General features: G+C 40.2%; 2 protein-coding genes across 7 annotated transcripts in view; one reads left to right on the forward strand and one right to left on the reverse strand.

Annotated features, from left to right (window-relative positions):
* hsd17b14 (hydroxysteroid (17-beta) dehydrogenase 14) overlaps window positions 1-17,025 on the forward strand; it is a 38,453-nt gene that overhangs the window by 17,253 nt on the left and 4,175 nt on the right. For 2 of the 3 annotated variants that reach the window (XM_063903777.1, XM_063903778.1), the window contains 4 exons: window positions 186-380; window positions 3,242-3,376; window positions 3,563-4,001; window positions 4,682-6,085. In XM_063903777.1, coding sequence (XP_063759847.1) covers window positions 186-380; window positions 3,242-3,376; window positions 3,563-4,001; window positions 4,682-4,864 — 952 coding nt within the window. In that variant the 3' untranslated portion in view covers window positions 4,865-6,085. Of the gene's footprint in view, window positions 1-185; window positions 381-3,241; window positions 3,377-3,562; window positions 4,002-4,681; window positions 6,086-16,457; window positions 16,574-16,647; window positions 16,687-17,025 lie in introns of those variants that run through there. The other variant, XM_063903779.1, reaches the window with a different exon arrangement.
* On the reverse strand, window positions 7,898-15,086 carry kcna7 (potassium voltage-gated channel, shaker-related subfamily, member 7). Of its 4 annotated transcripts, none has more exons than XM_063903780.1 (4): window positions 14,758-15,086; window positions 14,439-14,473; window positions 13,515-14,267; window positions 7,898-10,603 (listed from the first exon to the last, which is right to left on the reverse strand). In XM_063903780.1, the coding sequence occupies exons 3-4, from the start codon at window positions 14,208-14,210 to the stop codon at window positions 9,671-9,673; spliced, it is 1,629 nt and encodes a 542-aa protein (XP_063759850.1). In that variant the 5' UTR covers window positions 14,211-14,267; window positions 14,439-14,473; window positions 14,758-15,086; the 3' UTR covers window positions 7,898-9,670. The 4 variants fall into 4 exon arrangements, with proteins under 4 accessions (XP_063759850.1, XP_063759851.1, XP_063759853.1 ...); XM_063903781.1 differs by having other exon boundaries at window positions 14,668-15,086; XM_063903783.1 differs by lacking the exon at window positions 14,439-14,473.

Genomic DNA, 17,025 nt, shown 5'->3' on the forward strand with positions numbered 1-17,025 from the left:
CCGACTCAAATTTCCACCTTGTGTCTCTACCCTAACTTCACCCCCTCACCTCCCTCCTCACCTCTGCACTTATATCACCACCTGTCTACATATTTTATATCCTGAAGCAGACACTCTGCTCCTCTTCTTTGTACATCTGCACCTTTTTTTCTAACTTGGCATCTTGTGTGGCCTTCTTCTCTCAGTGCAGGAACGTTACCCGTCACCTTCCGCTGCCTGGAGGAAAATCTGAAGATTGACAAGCGTGTGACTCGTTTTGTGCTGCCAATAGGCGCCACCATTAACATGGACGGCACTGCGCTGTATGAGGCTGTGGCAGCCATCTTTATTGCCCAGATGAATGACATCTCTCTGGATACGGGACAGATCATCACTGTCAGGTGAGACACATGTTAGATGTCCTTCACACACAGGCCTTATTTTGTTTCCCTGTTTTCGTTTGATTAGAAACTTTTTGTTTAATTGTGTTTATTGAAGATTTCAGACGAACATGGATCATCATTTCAGTTATTAAGTTTCAAAGCATAACATAAATACATCTCTACATACTTTTCCCCATTTAGGATATGAATGTAAATACTAAAACCTCCATTGTTGAATTTTAAAATCTCTATGTCAACCATCCAAGTTAAGCAACAATAAGCAAAACACATTTGTGGATGTCCAAAGATTTTTTAGCCACAGAACTCTTCGATTCCATTCATGTCAACAACAGTCCCCTGTTTAGGTTAACTTCGCTTTGCAGGCTTTTTTCTATTCAAAACCTTTTCCCACATAAAATACATAATTACACGTACTCAAAACATTATATGTATTTAACTATTACAACTGAAATGTGTTTAAAGCTACATAAAGCATTGGCGTTAACGTACAAGTTTAAAGTCATCAAGATAGATAGAATAGATAGAATCGGAGGATGAAACCCTCTTTATTGGTCACATACATGCACACAGCAGAGCACACACAGTGAAATTTGTCCTCTGCATTTAACCCATCCTAGTACTAGGAGCAGTGGGCAGCTATTGTGCAGCGCCCGGGGAGCAATGGGGAGGGGGGATTGGAGGTGTCCGGTGCCTTGCTCAAGGACACCACAGCAGGGCCTAGGAGGTGAATTTGGGTCGTTGTGCCTGATTACAGGTCATGTGACTCGAGTCCAAGGCTCTGGATTTTGCAACTGGTCACTTACTTTTTCCAGAGGTTGATGCCAATAAATGTATGAAGTAAAATAAAAAAACTCAGTAAAATAACAAAATACAGGCAGAGGTCCAAGTAGATGTACGGACTGGCCCATACTCCTAGTGAGTAATAAGTGATGATTGAAAGGATTTATTATTGCAAACGTCTATGAAGTAGTTAGAAAATGTGAAGTTGAAATTCTTTTGATTTTAAAGGGCAAACGAAGATGTGTAAATCCATATTTCATTGGAACATCCTGTTCACCAGTGTAAACAAAATCCCCAAAACATTTTCATATGACTCACACCAGTTTGACACTTTGTAATTAATTCGACAATATGCGGGCATGAAAGACAGCTTCAAACTAAGGACGTAAGAAAGTAAAAATGTCTCATTTTTTGAGGTTTCAGCAAAACATTTCAGTCTGATTGGAACCAGACTCTACTTGGATCAGAATGCGCTCGTTGCGGTGGAGGTTTATAAATGATGCTTGGTTCTTTGAAAAACCAAATTCCCAAATGATTTTTTTTCAGTTCTATTGTTTCATCAGTGGTGGTATTGTTCAAGAATTAGATCCATGTGCGGTGTGTTAATCTTCTATCTCCTTAAACGCAATGATAATAAGCTTGGCAGTTTGTCATAAAGCATTAAGATGTAAAGCACAGCACAAATGAAGATACAACACACCGCAGTTTAGAACCGAGTCTAAAGAGGCCTGCAGTCACATATGGGGCCAACATGAACTGATAATTCCTGTAATTGCAAACATGTCACAACAAGAAGCATTCTTTCTTCTTTTCTTTGATTAATGTCTGAAAACAAATAAGTTAGACAACATTAAGACATTTGTTCTTGTTTGGCAATCAGCCTCTTTCTTATTCAGATACCGCTTTCCTCCCAACATTGCAGGAACGATGTCATCAAATTAACACATTTGAATAGCGGGTTGGTGCTGTATGACCAACATAACCACAGGATTATACCACACTTTACACAGTGTGCCAAACCTGGGGTTGGACATTTCAGATTTTCTTTTTTTAATTATGTCAAAATATGAAACGACTCACATTCCGCATGTAATGGAGAACGTTGAAATATCTACTATAACGTTAAGGTAACCCTTTACTAAGTCTATTATACCCTTTAATAATCCTATAGATTTTACTTATGTTTGTGCTTCTTTTATGTTGTAAATTATCAACTGGGCTGTGCTGTTATCAACATAAGGAAAATACACACAACTATATAACATAAAATGAATTTGCAACACATTATGGACAGCTAGTTTGTTGATTAAAACCATAGCTCACCATGTCAGCAGGGTTTAATCAATTGAAAATGTATTGTTTTTTCTAACAAAACTGTCGACACCAATTCTCAGGCTTGTTTTTCAGACAAAAAACATCCACATAAACAGTGTCATCTGTTGACACAGATATGTTGGTGATTTTCACTGTGAGTGACTGTGTTCAAGGGACAGCCTCACCACAGCACAGAGAGCACATCACATAAATCAGCCTGAGGATTCACAGTACTCACCTTCTCAGATCCCTTCGGGGCTCTGACACACTGAGTTAATTGGGGTAATTGTGTTTATTGGCAGACATTCAGCTGACTAAGCATATTGAGTCAGCAGTGAAGCAGTGAAAGTTGCTGAAAAGCAATTAGAGAATTAATGATTTCCAGCACAAAGTCTGGAATTTTTTAACCTTCCTATTTACTAAGCAAAATGAATTAGTGTTTTTTGCAACTTTTAATCAAGTATTTCCTGCACTTATTTTCCAATACACTGTATGTATATAATGAGCCTTCAGTTTCACCATGTTGGGAAAATGTTTTTCTGGTTTGTTTTGCTTCTGTCGCAATGCCTGCATATAAATGTTCTTACTACACACTAAAGTATATGATGTGAAACAAATCATCTCCTGTCACGCAGACAAAGAACGAATGCACGCATGTTGGTTTCCTGCATTCCCTGTGGTGTGCTCCAGTTCAGCATCGGAAGCAAAACATGTTGGTAAATTTAATGACTGAATTTCTTTTGTTTTCTTATTCTTCCTCCCAGTATGACTGCCACCCTGGCCAGTGTTGGAGCTGCCAGTATTCCCAGTGCTGGACTGGTTACCATGCTGCTGATTCTGACGGCTGTGGGGCTGCCAACTCAGGACATCAGTCTGCTCATCGCTGTCGACTGGCTGCTGTGAGTCAGGTGTTGGAAATGTTGGGGGTGTATAAGCGTGTGTGAATAAAAGGACAAATGGAAGCTCTGCTCCAGTGCTATTTCAGGTTTTGGTAGTAGCAGTTGTGAGAGAAGTTAAGAAGTTTCAGCTCATGGTGGCTCTCTTATTTTACCTCCCGCTGACAATGCTACTGTTTGTCCATTCAGTGACAGAATGCGTACCTCCATCAATGTGGTGGGCGATTCGTTTGGCGCAGGGATCGTGGACCACTTGTCCAAGGCGGAGCTCGCTGAAATTGACGCAGCAGAAATGCTTCTGCTCCATCCAGAGGAGGAGCTCGATTTCATCCCTCCTCCGCCGATCCTCACCGAGATTGACCTAATCGACCCTTTCAAACCGCCCAACCTGCCTCCTCGCTCCCCTCGCCCTCCCAAACAAAACAACCACGGCCCAGTTCTGTCCCAGTCCCACTCCATTAATTACTCACCTTCCCGTTCTGTCCGATCTCCATCCCCACGCTCCATCCGCTCTCCCTCTCCGCGCTCCGTTTGCTCCCACTCCCCCCGACCTTTCCGTGCTCATTCACCACGCCTTCCCCGCAGGACGGAGGCGGGATACTGCGCCCTGCCCAGCCATGATAACCAGGTAACTACCTGCAATCTGCTTGTTTATGTATGATTTCAATTTAATAATTTGATCATTTAAATGTGCTTTTTCTGGATTTTGGGCTTTGTTGAAGAACATGCAGTAAACTCAGACAAATCACCACATGTCTTCTTCTATACATGAGCGCCTTACGATTATGATACAGTGTTATAAGTAGGTCAAGACTTTACATCAACACTATAGAGCGAATGATTAAACGAGAAAATCATCTGCAAATGTGTTTGCAGTCAGACTTATTATTTAGGATGTTTGTATTAGTCAGTCTGTTAATTTAGGTATCTAGATCAATTTCAAAATAATGAATATATGGTTTCAAGATAGTCCCATAAACAAATTAAGCTATAAGTGTTTTACTTTGTTCTTATATCTTAAAAAATTAGTAATCTAGAGACAGGAAGTCTTACATTTTGGTTTCATCTAGATATTTGTAGATAGTTTGTTCAAATATAGAGTATTATTGCTCAACATTGGTAACGTGGTCAATTTTAGCATGGAGCACCAGAGTCAGCGATCTACCAGAGATATAAGGACAATGTAATTTCCTGTTATTGAATCTGTTCAGATCTTGGTGTGTTTTTTTTAAATTAAGCACATGTATAAAATGTACTTTTCACTCAGTAAAGTTTACATGTTCTCATTGTGTCTGTTTGCCCTCTTAGGTTCCGACTATGCATCGGTCCTACAGAGAGAGAGACAGGGAACGGGATCGTTTGAGGCGAGAGAGTGAAACCGAAGAGGACGAGGAGAGAGAGAGGGTTTTGGGTGAAGTGAGCGACGGTGAGGAGAGCGATGACACTGCTTATGACCGGAGACACGCCATGCCGACGAGCGACCTGCCATGATTGGATTTTTATTGCCACAAATCTCCCCCATCAATTAGTATTTGTTTTTCTACAGCACAGTAGACTTCTGGCTGGTTACATTGCTACTTCTTAGATGTATTGTGAGTTCTCTGCTCTTCATTAGCAGAACTTTTGGATAAAGTGATTGACAAGCTCACACTTTGGGCTTAAAACAGATAGATATTTAAATGTTGAGGAGGCCCTTAAAACCAGGTCTGAGACTTTTGCTCTTACGTTTGAAAAATTGAACTTAACTGGAAAGTTGTTTCCCTTTACTTGTGTCTCCTTTCCTGTCTTGATTTGTCATCTCATAACCAAACTGAAAATGCTCCTGTATGTCTGAACTTACTTAAATGCACCTGATAGGAGAAAAAATCTGCTCTCGACGAGAAAAGTATCCCAGTGTTACCAGCTATCAACGCACATCAGTTTTTACAGTAGTCAATCTTTTACCTTCGCTCAACTCTTTCTCTTCAACTTTTATTTTCCTGGCAGAAGTGGAAATTATTTAATTCAAAGGAATAGTTTTACATTTAGAAAAAAACACTGTCTTACAGAGCGTTAGACAAGAAAAGTGATGTAAGAGCTGTTGTAAAACCCACCTACCAACATCTCTTAAGCTCACTGTGTTTCATGACAAATCTTGTTTGCTTAAAAAGGGACACTACTATTATAAACAATTTGTTGTTTTGGAACAGTAAACAGGTTTGGCATCAATGGGTCCCGGACAAGAAATAGGCTAGCCCATAATACATTTTGTGGTACAACTGCTGGCTGTAGTTTCATATTTATCACACCGACACGAGAGGAAATGTCAAACTATTTCCTTAAATGGCCTCGATAATACAGGTTCGTATAAAGGGACAACCAGTAGACATTATTTTTATACATCTTTACCTTCTTGCATTTTCTTCCTTGGGGCTCTTCTTGCACATCACCTATTACCTTGATGTTAATATTGTCTATATTATCTATGGTTTGTATTTTGTTGTTGTGGTCTGGTCTCTGAAATGATGAGTAATAGGCAAGATGCTGTTAACATTTTGATGTATGTTTAAATTGACTAGTTTTAATCTTATTTCATTATTCTTAATTGCTGTAAAATAACGTCATCAGTCTCTTCCGCCCCACTGAGCATTTCATTTTCATTTGAACTTGATCAACTGCCTCCCACCACCCTTGAGTCTTAACTCAGACTCACAGGTCCAGCTCGTGTGTATAATGTAGGTAATAAAATCCTAGAGATTTATTTAAAATGACTGCAATTCCTTTGTGATTTCTCTGCTGCTTAAGTAACTTTGTTCAATCTGTGGAGGGATTTGCCTTCAAAAGGGGACACGCGTCAGTGTTTGGTGACTAAAGACGCAGGAACAATCCAGCTGACAACATATATTATTGGATGGGAAAGTTGCAACAGACACACATGCACACATTACACACGAAGCTGCGCTTACAGTACACGTTAATGAGACAAAGACACACAGAGATACCAACACACTTAATCCTCTCAAAGAAGAGTTAGAGATGGGCGAGGCAGAGTGAGGGATGGGAGAGGAATCGGAGGGCGGCAGATGGCCAGAAAGACGTCAATCCTTTTCATTCTTCCCAGACAGCATAAGGGCACTGTGAGTAATTGCAAACAGGACTGACGTTAGCTTTGGGTCCCTGCACGTCAGAGAGGAGGGCCAAGTTAGGTGAAGGCAAAGGTGAAGTGCTGCAGGTCAGCAGATATCCGAAAATCCGACATGTGTTTAGGTTGTCTGAACATTTTTGAAATTCAAATTTGAGATGATGTTCGGATGGATCAATGGAGCACAGCACTAATCTGACTTGTAGCATGAGAGAAAGCTCCAACACATGACATGAGCATATCGCACCATCTGAGGCAGCAGGGTCAGCAATTTAATCACTGCAGCCATCAGCATGAAGATGAGAGTGTGCATGTTCATGTGTGTGTTTGTGCTGGTTTGGGTTTATGAGGAGCCTCGTCTGCTCCAACAACCCTAGGCCTGTTGTCTCTATTCTAGCTGAACGCAAATGTGTTGTTTCTATTGCCAACAATGAACGTTTTTGACCAAAACTGTTAATGAATGCAGTTTCAGCGCTACTAACAATGTCCTTTGTAGCTTAATCTGACACTGTTTCCTTCAATAGTCATTTCACCTATTACTTAAAAATAATGAAAGATCATTTCAAACATTAATAATCAGATGGAATCAGTAAATTCTGAGAACTGAGACGCTGAAACCATTAACATGGTCAAATTTCTGCTTCAAATATTGCCAGTGGATTTTCTCTTGATTAACTAATGGATTGATAAACTAAGTTATAATACATTTCAAGTTAATTATGTTATTACGATTTTTGTTTGGGAATGTAAGTGGAAAACTATTTTAAACTAGGTCATTTACGAGCATAATGTTTTACACATGAAGGTAGAGTTAAATGTACTACTGTATATAACACACTATAGATTGAAAAAGTTATATGCATATGAGGTCAAATACCCAAGGTAATCACAACAGTTTCATCTGCAACTAATTTGATATTAGAAATCTATAATAACTTAGTCTAAGTCTTTTTTTTAACAACATGAAATGTAAACAACATAATGTAGGTCATATGTCATAAAAGAACATGATCATTTCAAAAAGAAAAATGTCACATTTGGTTTCTATGAAGTCTTCCATGTAACATGACTGTTAATTAAATCCAGTGGCAGCAGCAGTGACACAGATGTACTGGTTTTAAAACACAGTCTGACATCTAGAGGCAGAATTACTCATGACACGAAGCATAGTGCAATATACATGTGACCTATAGCACGATGTGTACTACTCTATAGCGTTTCTGTTTTACTGACAGGAACTGATATGAGCAGCATTCAGCATGTGCCCCGTCTGATACTGCTTTATCCATGCCTCATCTCACGCTGATTATAAAATGTGTTTACATTTGAGTACACATCATCACATTCTCCCCGAGTCACTGCACAAAGTCATGTGGAAGGAATTCAGAAATTCATGACATGGGTGAATAAAATATGGTCTTTATTAAATAAAGTTAGACATCCAATATATACATACTCGGCCACATCTGTCCTCAAAATATATGCAGGTCACACCACATCCACACAGTAAAAATCACTTATAAAATGGGTTATATAACTACTTTGGCATTTTAAGGTAAAACTCTATACAACATGATTAAAAAAAAAACATGTATCTCCTTTCATTGTTTTGTTTTTGGCGGCAATAGCAATTCTTTAGTTAAAGGTAATAAACACACAGAATTCAGAGAGAAAAGTATCAAAATCTTCCAAAATAAAAATGTCTCTGCTTGTTTATCCACATTATCATTCATCCAACTGATGAACATAATGGCATAAGGATTATTGCCGAACACCAGTCCACTTGGTATATACTGTATTGCATGCCTTCAGCCACGGTTAGGAGCAAAGTGTGCCTACAGATGGATGCCCAAAGGAGGATTACTACAAATCACTGATCTGAACTGGTCTCTTCCCACTAGAGGCACACACATCATGGATTTGATTTTATAACAAATATTTACCCAGTTATATATATCTTTTTAAGTAGGCTCTGCTGTGTATTTGGAGCTCTCTCAGGAGCAAACGTGAACTCTGATGGAACAACCAACCCCTTGCTGATTCATACATAAATTAATAATGTTTCTAAATTAAATTCAAAATATGAAAACTTAACACATAAGGAAGAGATAGGTGTGGTGTAGCGAGTTGGCAGAAAGGTATAAAAATAACCGAGAGGTGTCAGGAGTGTTATGTCAGCATGAATGTGATTTGGAGTTAAAAGTCAGCTGATGAATTAATACATGATTGTGAATCAGCTGATTTCAACTGCCAATTTCTAAATGTACAGATGGTGACTTTTTGACATTATAAATAACTTTCAAGAACCTGTACACATTGCATAGTGTAAGAGAGAGAGTTAACTGAGGCAATTTTGTTCTCATTGATGTAAATACCAAGCTGTAAAACTATCTGTGAGTACTATCACTATCCCCCATACCATCAGAGTACAGTGTTACTTAGAAGTGTCAGCTGACCTGATATCAGTTTTCCACATGTCTCGTGGCTGTATGCATTACACTGCTGAATGTAACATACAAACTGACTTCATACCAACTACATGAACTCTGTCACCACCACCTCCATGATGAGCGATTTCTTTGTTGTCGACATCAGCACAAGATTATTGTGTTGCATTTCTACCATAACTCTGGCAAGCACCTGTAACCCTTACTGCACATTAATCGATTAAAGTGTGCACAGCAGCAGTTCATGGCATTGCAGTATAGCACAACAGTGACATCAATAAACAGGGATTGTAAAACATATATTGTGTAATATAACATAATAAGTGTTGTCTGTCTCTGCAACATGTTTCTCTAAATTATATTTCCTGCCTAAAACAAACAAAATTGCGGAGAATGTCATGAATTATTTAGTTTTTCTTATCAGTTGGTAAAATAGCTATTTAAAGAGTCTTAACATTGTCTTTAAAGGTACGTTTTGTCAAACAACCTCGAGGGTCTTAAGAAGATTAACTCATTTATTTATTAAGAAAAACAGATGCCTAGTGTTTATCAATCATTTATCTCAATCGATAATATAATCACACAGAAGCCTCAAATGTAACAAATTCAGCTTTTATCAGTACAAGTCCTTGTGTACATGTTATGTGTTTCCCCTCTATCTCTGCCGGTATTTTTACATCTTGATACTCTCCTTTTCTGTATGTGAAGCAGTGTAAAATGTTCTCGCGTTCAAACCTGAGTGACCAGAGGTTCTTTGAGGTAGAAGTTAAACCCTCTGCGTTCACCAGCTTGCTGTCCGTCACAAAGCCCTGCCAGGAGAGTCCCATTGTGCGGGGGGCAGATAGCCCTGCAGTCCTGCCCATACAATGGTGCATAATCTCCTTTGTGTTCTTTCTCTTCTTCCAATCCTTCCTCGTCTTCTCTCTCTTCACCGTCCTCTCCCTCCCACACGGACGTGGGGACATGGTTGTACTCGGTTGTGTCCTCACACTCATTCCCACGGTGGTAGAAATAGCTGAAGTTGGACACGATGACCGGGACTGGCAAAGATATGGTGAGCACTCCGGCGATGGCGCACATGGAGCCCACCAGTTTACCCCCGACTGTCTCTGGGTACATGTCCCCGTAGCCGACTGTTGTCATTGATACCACAGCCCACCAGAACGCCTCAGGGATGCTGGTGAACGATGTGTCAGGACTGTCCACCTCTGCAAAGTAGACGGCACTAGAAAAGAGTATGACTCCGATGAAGAGGAAGAAGATGAGCAGGGCGAGCTCTCTGAGGCTAGCCTTTAGTGTCTGACCCAAGATCTGGAGGCCCTTTGAGTGACGAGAGAGTTTGAAGATCCTGAAGACCCTCACCAGCCTTATGACTCTGATGAGGGCAAGGGACACGGAGGGTTGCGCATCTTTGTCCTTGGTCAGCTCCGTACCCAGGGTGACGAAATAGGGAATGATGGCGAAGAAGTCAATGGTGTTCATGACGTCCTTGAAGAAGTGCACTTTGCTCGGAGCACAGAGCAAGCGCACAATGAGTTCAAAGGAAAACCAGATGATGCAGATCGTCTCTACGATGAAGAATGGGTCCTGGAAGGGGGTGAAGCCAGGTGGGATCAAGATGGTCTCGTTCGCTATGGTTGGGTGAGCTATGGTGGTGAATTGCTGTAAAACAAAGGATAAAGGAAAAATGGATATTGAAGCACTCAAATATTAAAGAAGACAAAGCAGATACCACATATATTCTAACATCTGTTGTTTGTCAAACATGCAGTGGAAGGTGAACTACTAGAATAAAGGGTAAAGGAAAAGCTATGATAAATATCTCTATGGAGACAAGGTTAACATTAGAGTAAACAAAGGAAACATGGGTAGAGGATAGGTGAGAAGAAGCGATTATTCTGAAAGCTTGTCCTCAGCAGTTTCCGAGTATGACAGCTGTCATCAGGGTCTGATCAGTGAGATCTGTGATACTGTGCTAATGTTTCACTCCTATCCATTTTCACTCCCCTGGCTTTATTTTTCCCCACTGGCTTTTATATAAACCAGTTTCTCTATTAATAAACGCTCACAAAACACATCAAGTTCATGTGACGCTGGGTTGTGTGTCAACCTAGACACTGGCATGGCCAAGGCATCTGACACTTTCATTTTTCCCGGCTGCTTGTTTTTTTTCTGGGAAGGACGTAAGGGTTTAAAATTGCTTGGCGTTAGTGTCTTTTAACAAGTTAGATAGAGTTACGCTAAGCTTTTGGCGGCCTGAAGCACATATTCTCCCCAACACTATGGGTATTTTTATGTTCATATGTTTTTTTATGTCCGTCACCCTCATGTTCTCATGTGTCTTAACACCAAGAATCAACCCTTAAATCTGATGTAATCTTGTACAAGAGATCTGCAACAAAGTCCACCTTTATGTAGGCTATGTTTTATTTTGATGGACACAACTATATTTGATTATTGAGGTTTTAGTTTGCAGTGGTATTGAACTGGACTGCAGAGGTACTGTATCTCTAGTTTCGCCCACCACATTAACAAACATGGGTGGGAAAGAATAAATAAAAAAACAACCACCACTAACTATGACCTCAATATTAAACATAGTTGAATGAAAAACTCGTTGACAATGTGACAACTGATCATTTTAATGTCTGACATTATTTAATTGCATTACATAAGTGTACCCAATAGAGTGGCTAGGGAGGCATTTACAATATGGTAAATTGTAAGTGGAATGCATTTATATATCGCTTTTCTACTGCTGATTATGATGTCAATAGTGTCCTGTCCGTTGGTCGGTCCACCACTTTGGTTACAAAATGCAATAAAGTAACAGCTTTTGGTTGGGCTGCTGTTATATTTGTAAATACCTTCATGGTCCCTAGGCCCTAATGACTCTTATGATCCTCATACTTTTCCTCTAGTTCCTCTAGCCTTTAGTTCAAAGCACTGAAGTACAACAGTACAGCCTCATAGACTGCTATCTTTGATTGAACAGTCTTATTCGCAAAGGTCAGCGCTAATGCCACACGCAGTTACAGTGACATGTTTGCATCTACAGAAAGTTGCTGCTAACTAAAGCGCATTTATTCTGACTATCATCCTCCGCAATCCATTCTTTGTGAATGTACTTCTTAGTCTGGATGTTTTTTAATACGTTTATCAACACAGAATTTCTTATTCACCTTTATTCAATGGGATTATGGTGTCAAAATCAGTTCCTATTTTAATGAATTATTTTAAGGGTTAGGGTCAGGGATATCACTAGGTCAGTGCAGAACATCTCTTGCCGATGTCTATTATTGTTTCCAACTAAAAGCTATTTCTATTACTGCGAGAAGTAGTTTGAGGACACGTCCAAGTTCAACCTGTTGCTCGCGAAGGGAAAGACAGTGAAGAGGGGAGGTTGTGAGTGAGCGAAGTTCATGAACACATAGATGATTATGCAGCCCTGTGATTTAAGTTGAGACCATTATCATTAATTCATTTACAAGATGTACAACTTGTCAATAGAATAATCTCATTGATTAGATTTTCAACACTTTCTTGTGAGTGAGTGATAACGTGGGGACAGCTGTGCATGCAGGTTGTGTTTTGTTTGCGTAGCGTTCCTAAGGCGTCAAATGCCCTGATCACTCTATGTATAGCAATGTTTCTGGTGATTGGGAACGTAAATCCATCGAGACCCACTGAGGTGTCACCTCTGCTCCCCGGACATCCAGAATTTGCCTCGTCTCCAGGCTACTGGAGCATTGCAATGCTAATTTCATTTGGTGGCAGTCATCAGAAAAGTTAATCTGCAAGTCTCTTTTCCATGCTGATTTCAGTATGTAGGATATGAGACACAGAGTTTATTAATACAGACGTTCGTTTATGTGTTGATGTGCTCTTAGGGTTGTCCTTTACTCTATATATAGCCCTTTAGATCTCCTAGGGGTAACGTGAGACATGCTCGTCGTCTTTCCTTTACTTCACACTTGACTCTTTCCAATTTCTCTCTATCCCTCTTCTTAGTACTTTAGTATCAACTCCACCTCAATGTGCTGTTGGATCTGGCAGTTGTTCTCCATGAGAGGCCGACGAGGCATATCATAGCCACAACATAAAACTACATCCATCCTGCTCTGTCTGCCAATATTCTTTCCTTACTCTTGTTTTTCCACTAGCAGTTAAACAGCCTGTCTCTTCCACTTCATTCCTTCCCTTTTGAGTGGATCAAATTTAACGAGAAGTCCAAAAATAATCCCATGAAAACATCTGCCTTTTCTAATCTATTTGCTGCCATCTCATTCCCTGATCTTGATTCTTAGCGTAGATGTTTCCAATAATTCTCCAGTTCTACTCTCTTTGTGTTGAGAGAGAACATAAAGACCTTGCGCTGTTAGAGCTGGTTGGTGTTTGGTAAGGGACAACTGTCAGCACATGTTGTCCCTTTATGAACACCTCATCACTCTATTGCAATCTCTGTTAACCTCTGTTCTCTTTGCACCATGTCAGCTACCTGCCTTATCCATACATAACCTATATCCTATCTGTTTCATTCATATGTGTCAGCACCATTGTTACCCATCCTCACCTCCCTCTTTTCTTTCTCGTTCCTGAACTCAGGTAGTGTTTCCAGGCAGAAGATGAGAATGGAGATCACAATGACCATCACACTGATGATAGCGATGATGCGAGCTCCGCTGGAGGACTCTGGATACTCAAACAGCATCCAGAGGCGACGCTGCAAGTCATTGGTGGGTAACGGCCTCTCTTCCTCCTTGGGGAACCCTTCATCTGCTTTGTAGCGTTCGATTATATCCTCTCCGAGCTCATAGAAGCGCAGCTCTTCCAGGAACATGTCCAGTGGGACGTTGGCGGGCCTCCGCAGTCTCCCGCCTGATTGGTAGAAGTACAGAATGGCGTCAAAGCAGACGCGGCTCCTGTCCAGGAAGATTTCATTCCGAAGGGGGTCAAAGTAGCGAACGCGACGTCGAGGGTCACCCAGCATTGAGTCTGGAAACTGGGCAAGGGTGCGGAGCTGGGTCTCATAACGCATCCCTGACACGTTGATGGCCAGGCGTTCGGTAAGAGCCCAGCCGCTCCTCCACTGACGTTTCTCCTTCTTGGCCACTTTGCTCGGCTCCTTCCCACTGATTTCCTTCTCTAGTTTGTTGTTCTTGTCTTTGGTCCATTTTTCTTCATCACCAACCTCCTCAGCTTTGTGTTTTTCATTAGTCTGCCCTCCTCCTCCTTCTCCTGCACCTCCACCTTTGTCTTGATTATCCATCCTTTAAGTTTTTTCTCTTGGTTGTGTTTCTTTTCTTACTTTTCTTGTTTCTTTAATCTGCGGAACAACACTTAAAGGTTAACTTGGCAATGCAGAACCAAGAAAACAGGGAAGCATGGTTAGACAAATCAAAACTTTCATCACATGAAATAAACTGACGTTAAGTTGTGACATACATTACACCACCCAATAATAAACCTCAAAAAGATATGTATAGCAAAATCTCACCTCAATTTTCTTTGTAAATTCAGCTGAGAAATGTTCTGGACATCAGAAAAGACAGTAATTGTTGTTTTGTTATTTAGATCACATGACAGTACATATTTGTTTTAATTACCTTGAATCATTTGATTGTAAGAGTACAGTCCAATAAAACAATAATTAAAACACTGATTATAAAAGAACAAAGCAGGGTTTGAGTTTTCTCATAAATTAATAGGTGACACATTTAATTTACCTTTTTTAATTATAAACTGTATTGTAAATAACATCATGCAGACCCTCCATGCAAACGGCCCATATATGCAGTCAGCTTCATGCTCATCACCATGTCCAGTTCATCCAGTAGAAACCTCCTCTGGTTCGTCTGCCTGTCAGAGCTGAAGATTCAAACTAATCACACCTCCAGGGAGCGACCATAACCCAGCTACTGTACCTCCACCTCGGGGTGCCTTTTGGGCTCACCCTTTGCTCCTTCTGAGACAGTTTGTGTATCAATTCCCTCAAGATGATGTCCAGGCAACCCCTCCTCCTCCTCATCCTGCATGTTGTCCCTCCTTCGTGTGTCATGTTTAGGAGAGGAGGGGAGGTGGCAGAGTAGCATTGTGGCTACTTCAGGGGCTGCTGTTTTGGCGTTAATCTTTAGCTCGGGTGAAGTTAGTTAAGCTTGTTTGTAGGTCACTCACGGTCTTCACTTCTGCTCTCTCACGCTCAGTGGGCCTGTAGGGAATGCTTTCGGGCTGAAATTCGATCCTCGACCTCTCCTACTCCAAGAGCACCCCTGCCCCCCTCAGCCTTTTCTCTGCCCCCAACAACCTTTCCTGACCAAAAATGCCAACCTCTTAACCCCATACTCCTTCTTAAACACACTGTAAATGTTAGCACAGTCACATAGCAGTGAGTATTTTGATTATGATTAAGAAATGTGTAACTATAAATCCAAAATGTATGGTGTTGTTGATGGTGAATTACACTCTGAATGTGCTCTCATATATTTAGTATTTTTCTTTAGTTTCATTCATCTTAAACTGCTGTCAACATGTATTTTAAATTATGTTTGTGCACTGTGGCTTACGTAGAAGTGCCCACAAATGTAAAACATGTCAAATGGAAACCTGACCTGCCAGTCTAGCCTTCATTTGATATTAAATATAAATCTGGCGGTGGTTATTTTAAACTCGTCATGAAGTACACTCAAGAATCTATCTGGCAATGTGTCTGTGTGCAGTAAAACTACAATTCCCATTACAGGAAAAGCTTTGCAAATCTTGCCTTTAATCACCTGATTATCTGACTAATTTGATACAAAGCTTCACGTCCCAATAGAGGTAGCTTTGTAACTTCAGTGATACTCTCTTTCTTTTATATAGTCTCATCATCAGGTTAAAATTCAAGCTGTTCCAGTGCTTTGAACTTTGTGCTCAGATATAACTAATAACATTTTCACCCTCAACTCAAATATACGTTGTGTTAAGTGTCAGCAAATGTTAGCATGCTAACAAGGTAAATTTAAAACTAAGACTTGAAAAAACATGTGAAGAAAAAACTAAATAGTTAACATGTTTGTATTGTAACTCAGCCTGTTAGCAAGCAGATGATAGCGTAGAGCTGCTAGCATGGCAAAAGACTCTCACTGGTCTTGTTATTGTATGTGCCTCCAATAGTAGAAAGTTTCATTACTGTCTCTCAAATTTCAAAACTGTGTATATTCATCAGTATAGGTGTTGTTGTTATCAGCAGCCTTTTAATGTACGTTTTATTATTGGACTGCTGTCCTTAGAGCAGAGCAGGGGCTCATCATCAGCCATGTTTCAGTGAGTTCTGTGATTTCCAATACTACCAACAGTACCTGAAGGCAGCAGAGCAAACCACGTGATTTGGAGGAACTCTGAACCTCAAACACAAACTGTTATACACGGTGGTGATTTCAGAAATGTGATAGAGTAAAGAGACACAGACGTGCTGAGTAGAATTAGGGCAAAGAACAATAATGATCACCTGTCTCGTTCAGTGTTAGCAGCAGCGCAGTTCTGGTGCGTTTCCCTTCTTCATCACAGCGGAAATGTCCCCCCGATACCACAACAGAGTTGTGATTGTGACTGGAGGATCTAAAGGGATTGGCAGAGGGATTGTTAAAGTTTTTGGTAATTATTGTTTATAATGTTGAGTTGTTACTGATCAGAGGTTGCACACTGAACAATTTACACTTTTATTTTAGTGGAGAATGGAGCCAAGGTGGTGTTTTGTGCGAGAGGAGGTGAGTGATTTAACATGTTCATCAACCTGTCAAATTCTATTACAATCTTGCTTTATTATCTTTTGGGAAAGGTGTATTTGATTGATATTTTTTACTTTAAATCAAAACCAGGTCAATGTGGTATTCAGTGTTGGAAGAATCCAATCTTTAACATAAGTAAAAGTACAATGGTTGGAAGATGGAATTCATTACAAGAAAATATCCTGCTTTCATCAAACGTATCAACACAGACATAACAAAGTAAACATTTTATTGTTAAGAAACTGCTTCCTTTTAGGGTGTTTTTATGAATAATACAAATTGAATATTGAAGGTTGTAATTTGTCAATGTGTAGCACA

Source organism: Eleginops maclovinus, chromosome 16 (genome assembly GCF_036324505.1).
Source record: "Eleginops maclovinus isolate JMC-PN-2008 ecotype Puerto Natales chromosome 16, JC_Emac_rtc_rv5, whole genome shotgun sequence".
NCBI classification, from domain to species: Eukaryota; Metazoa; Chordata; class Actinopteri; order Perciformes; family Eleginopidae; genus Eleginops; species Eleginops maclovinus.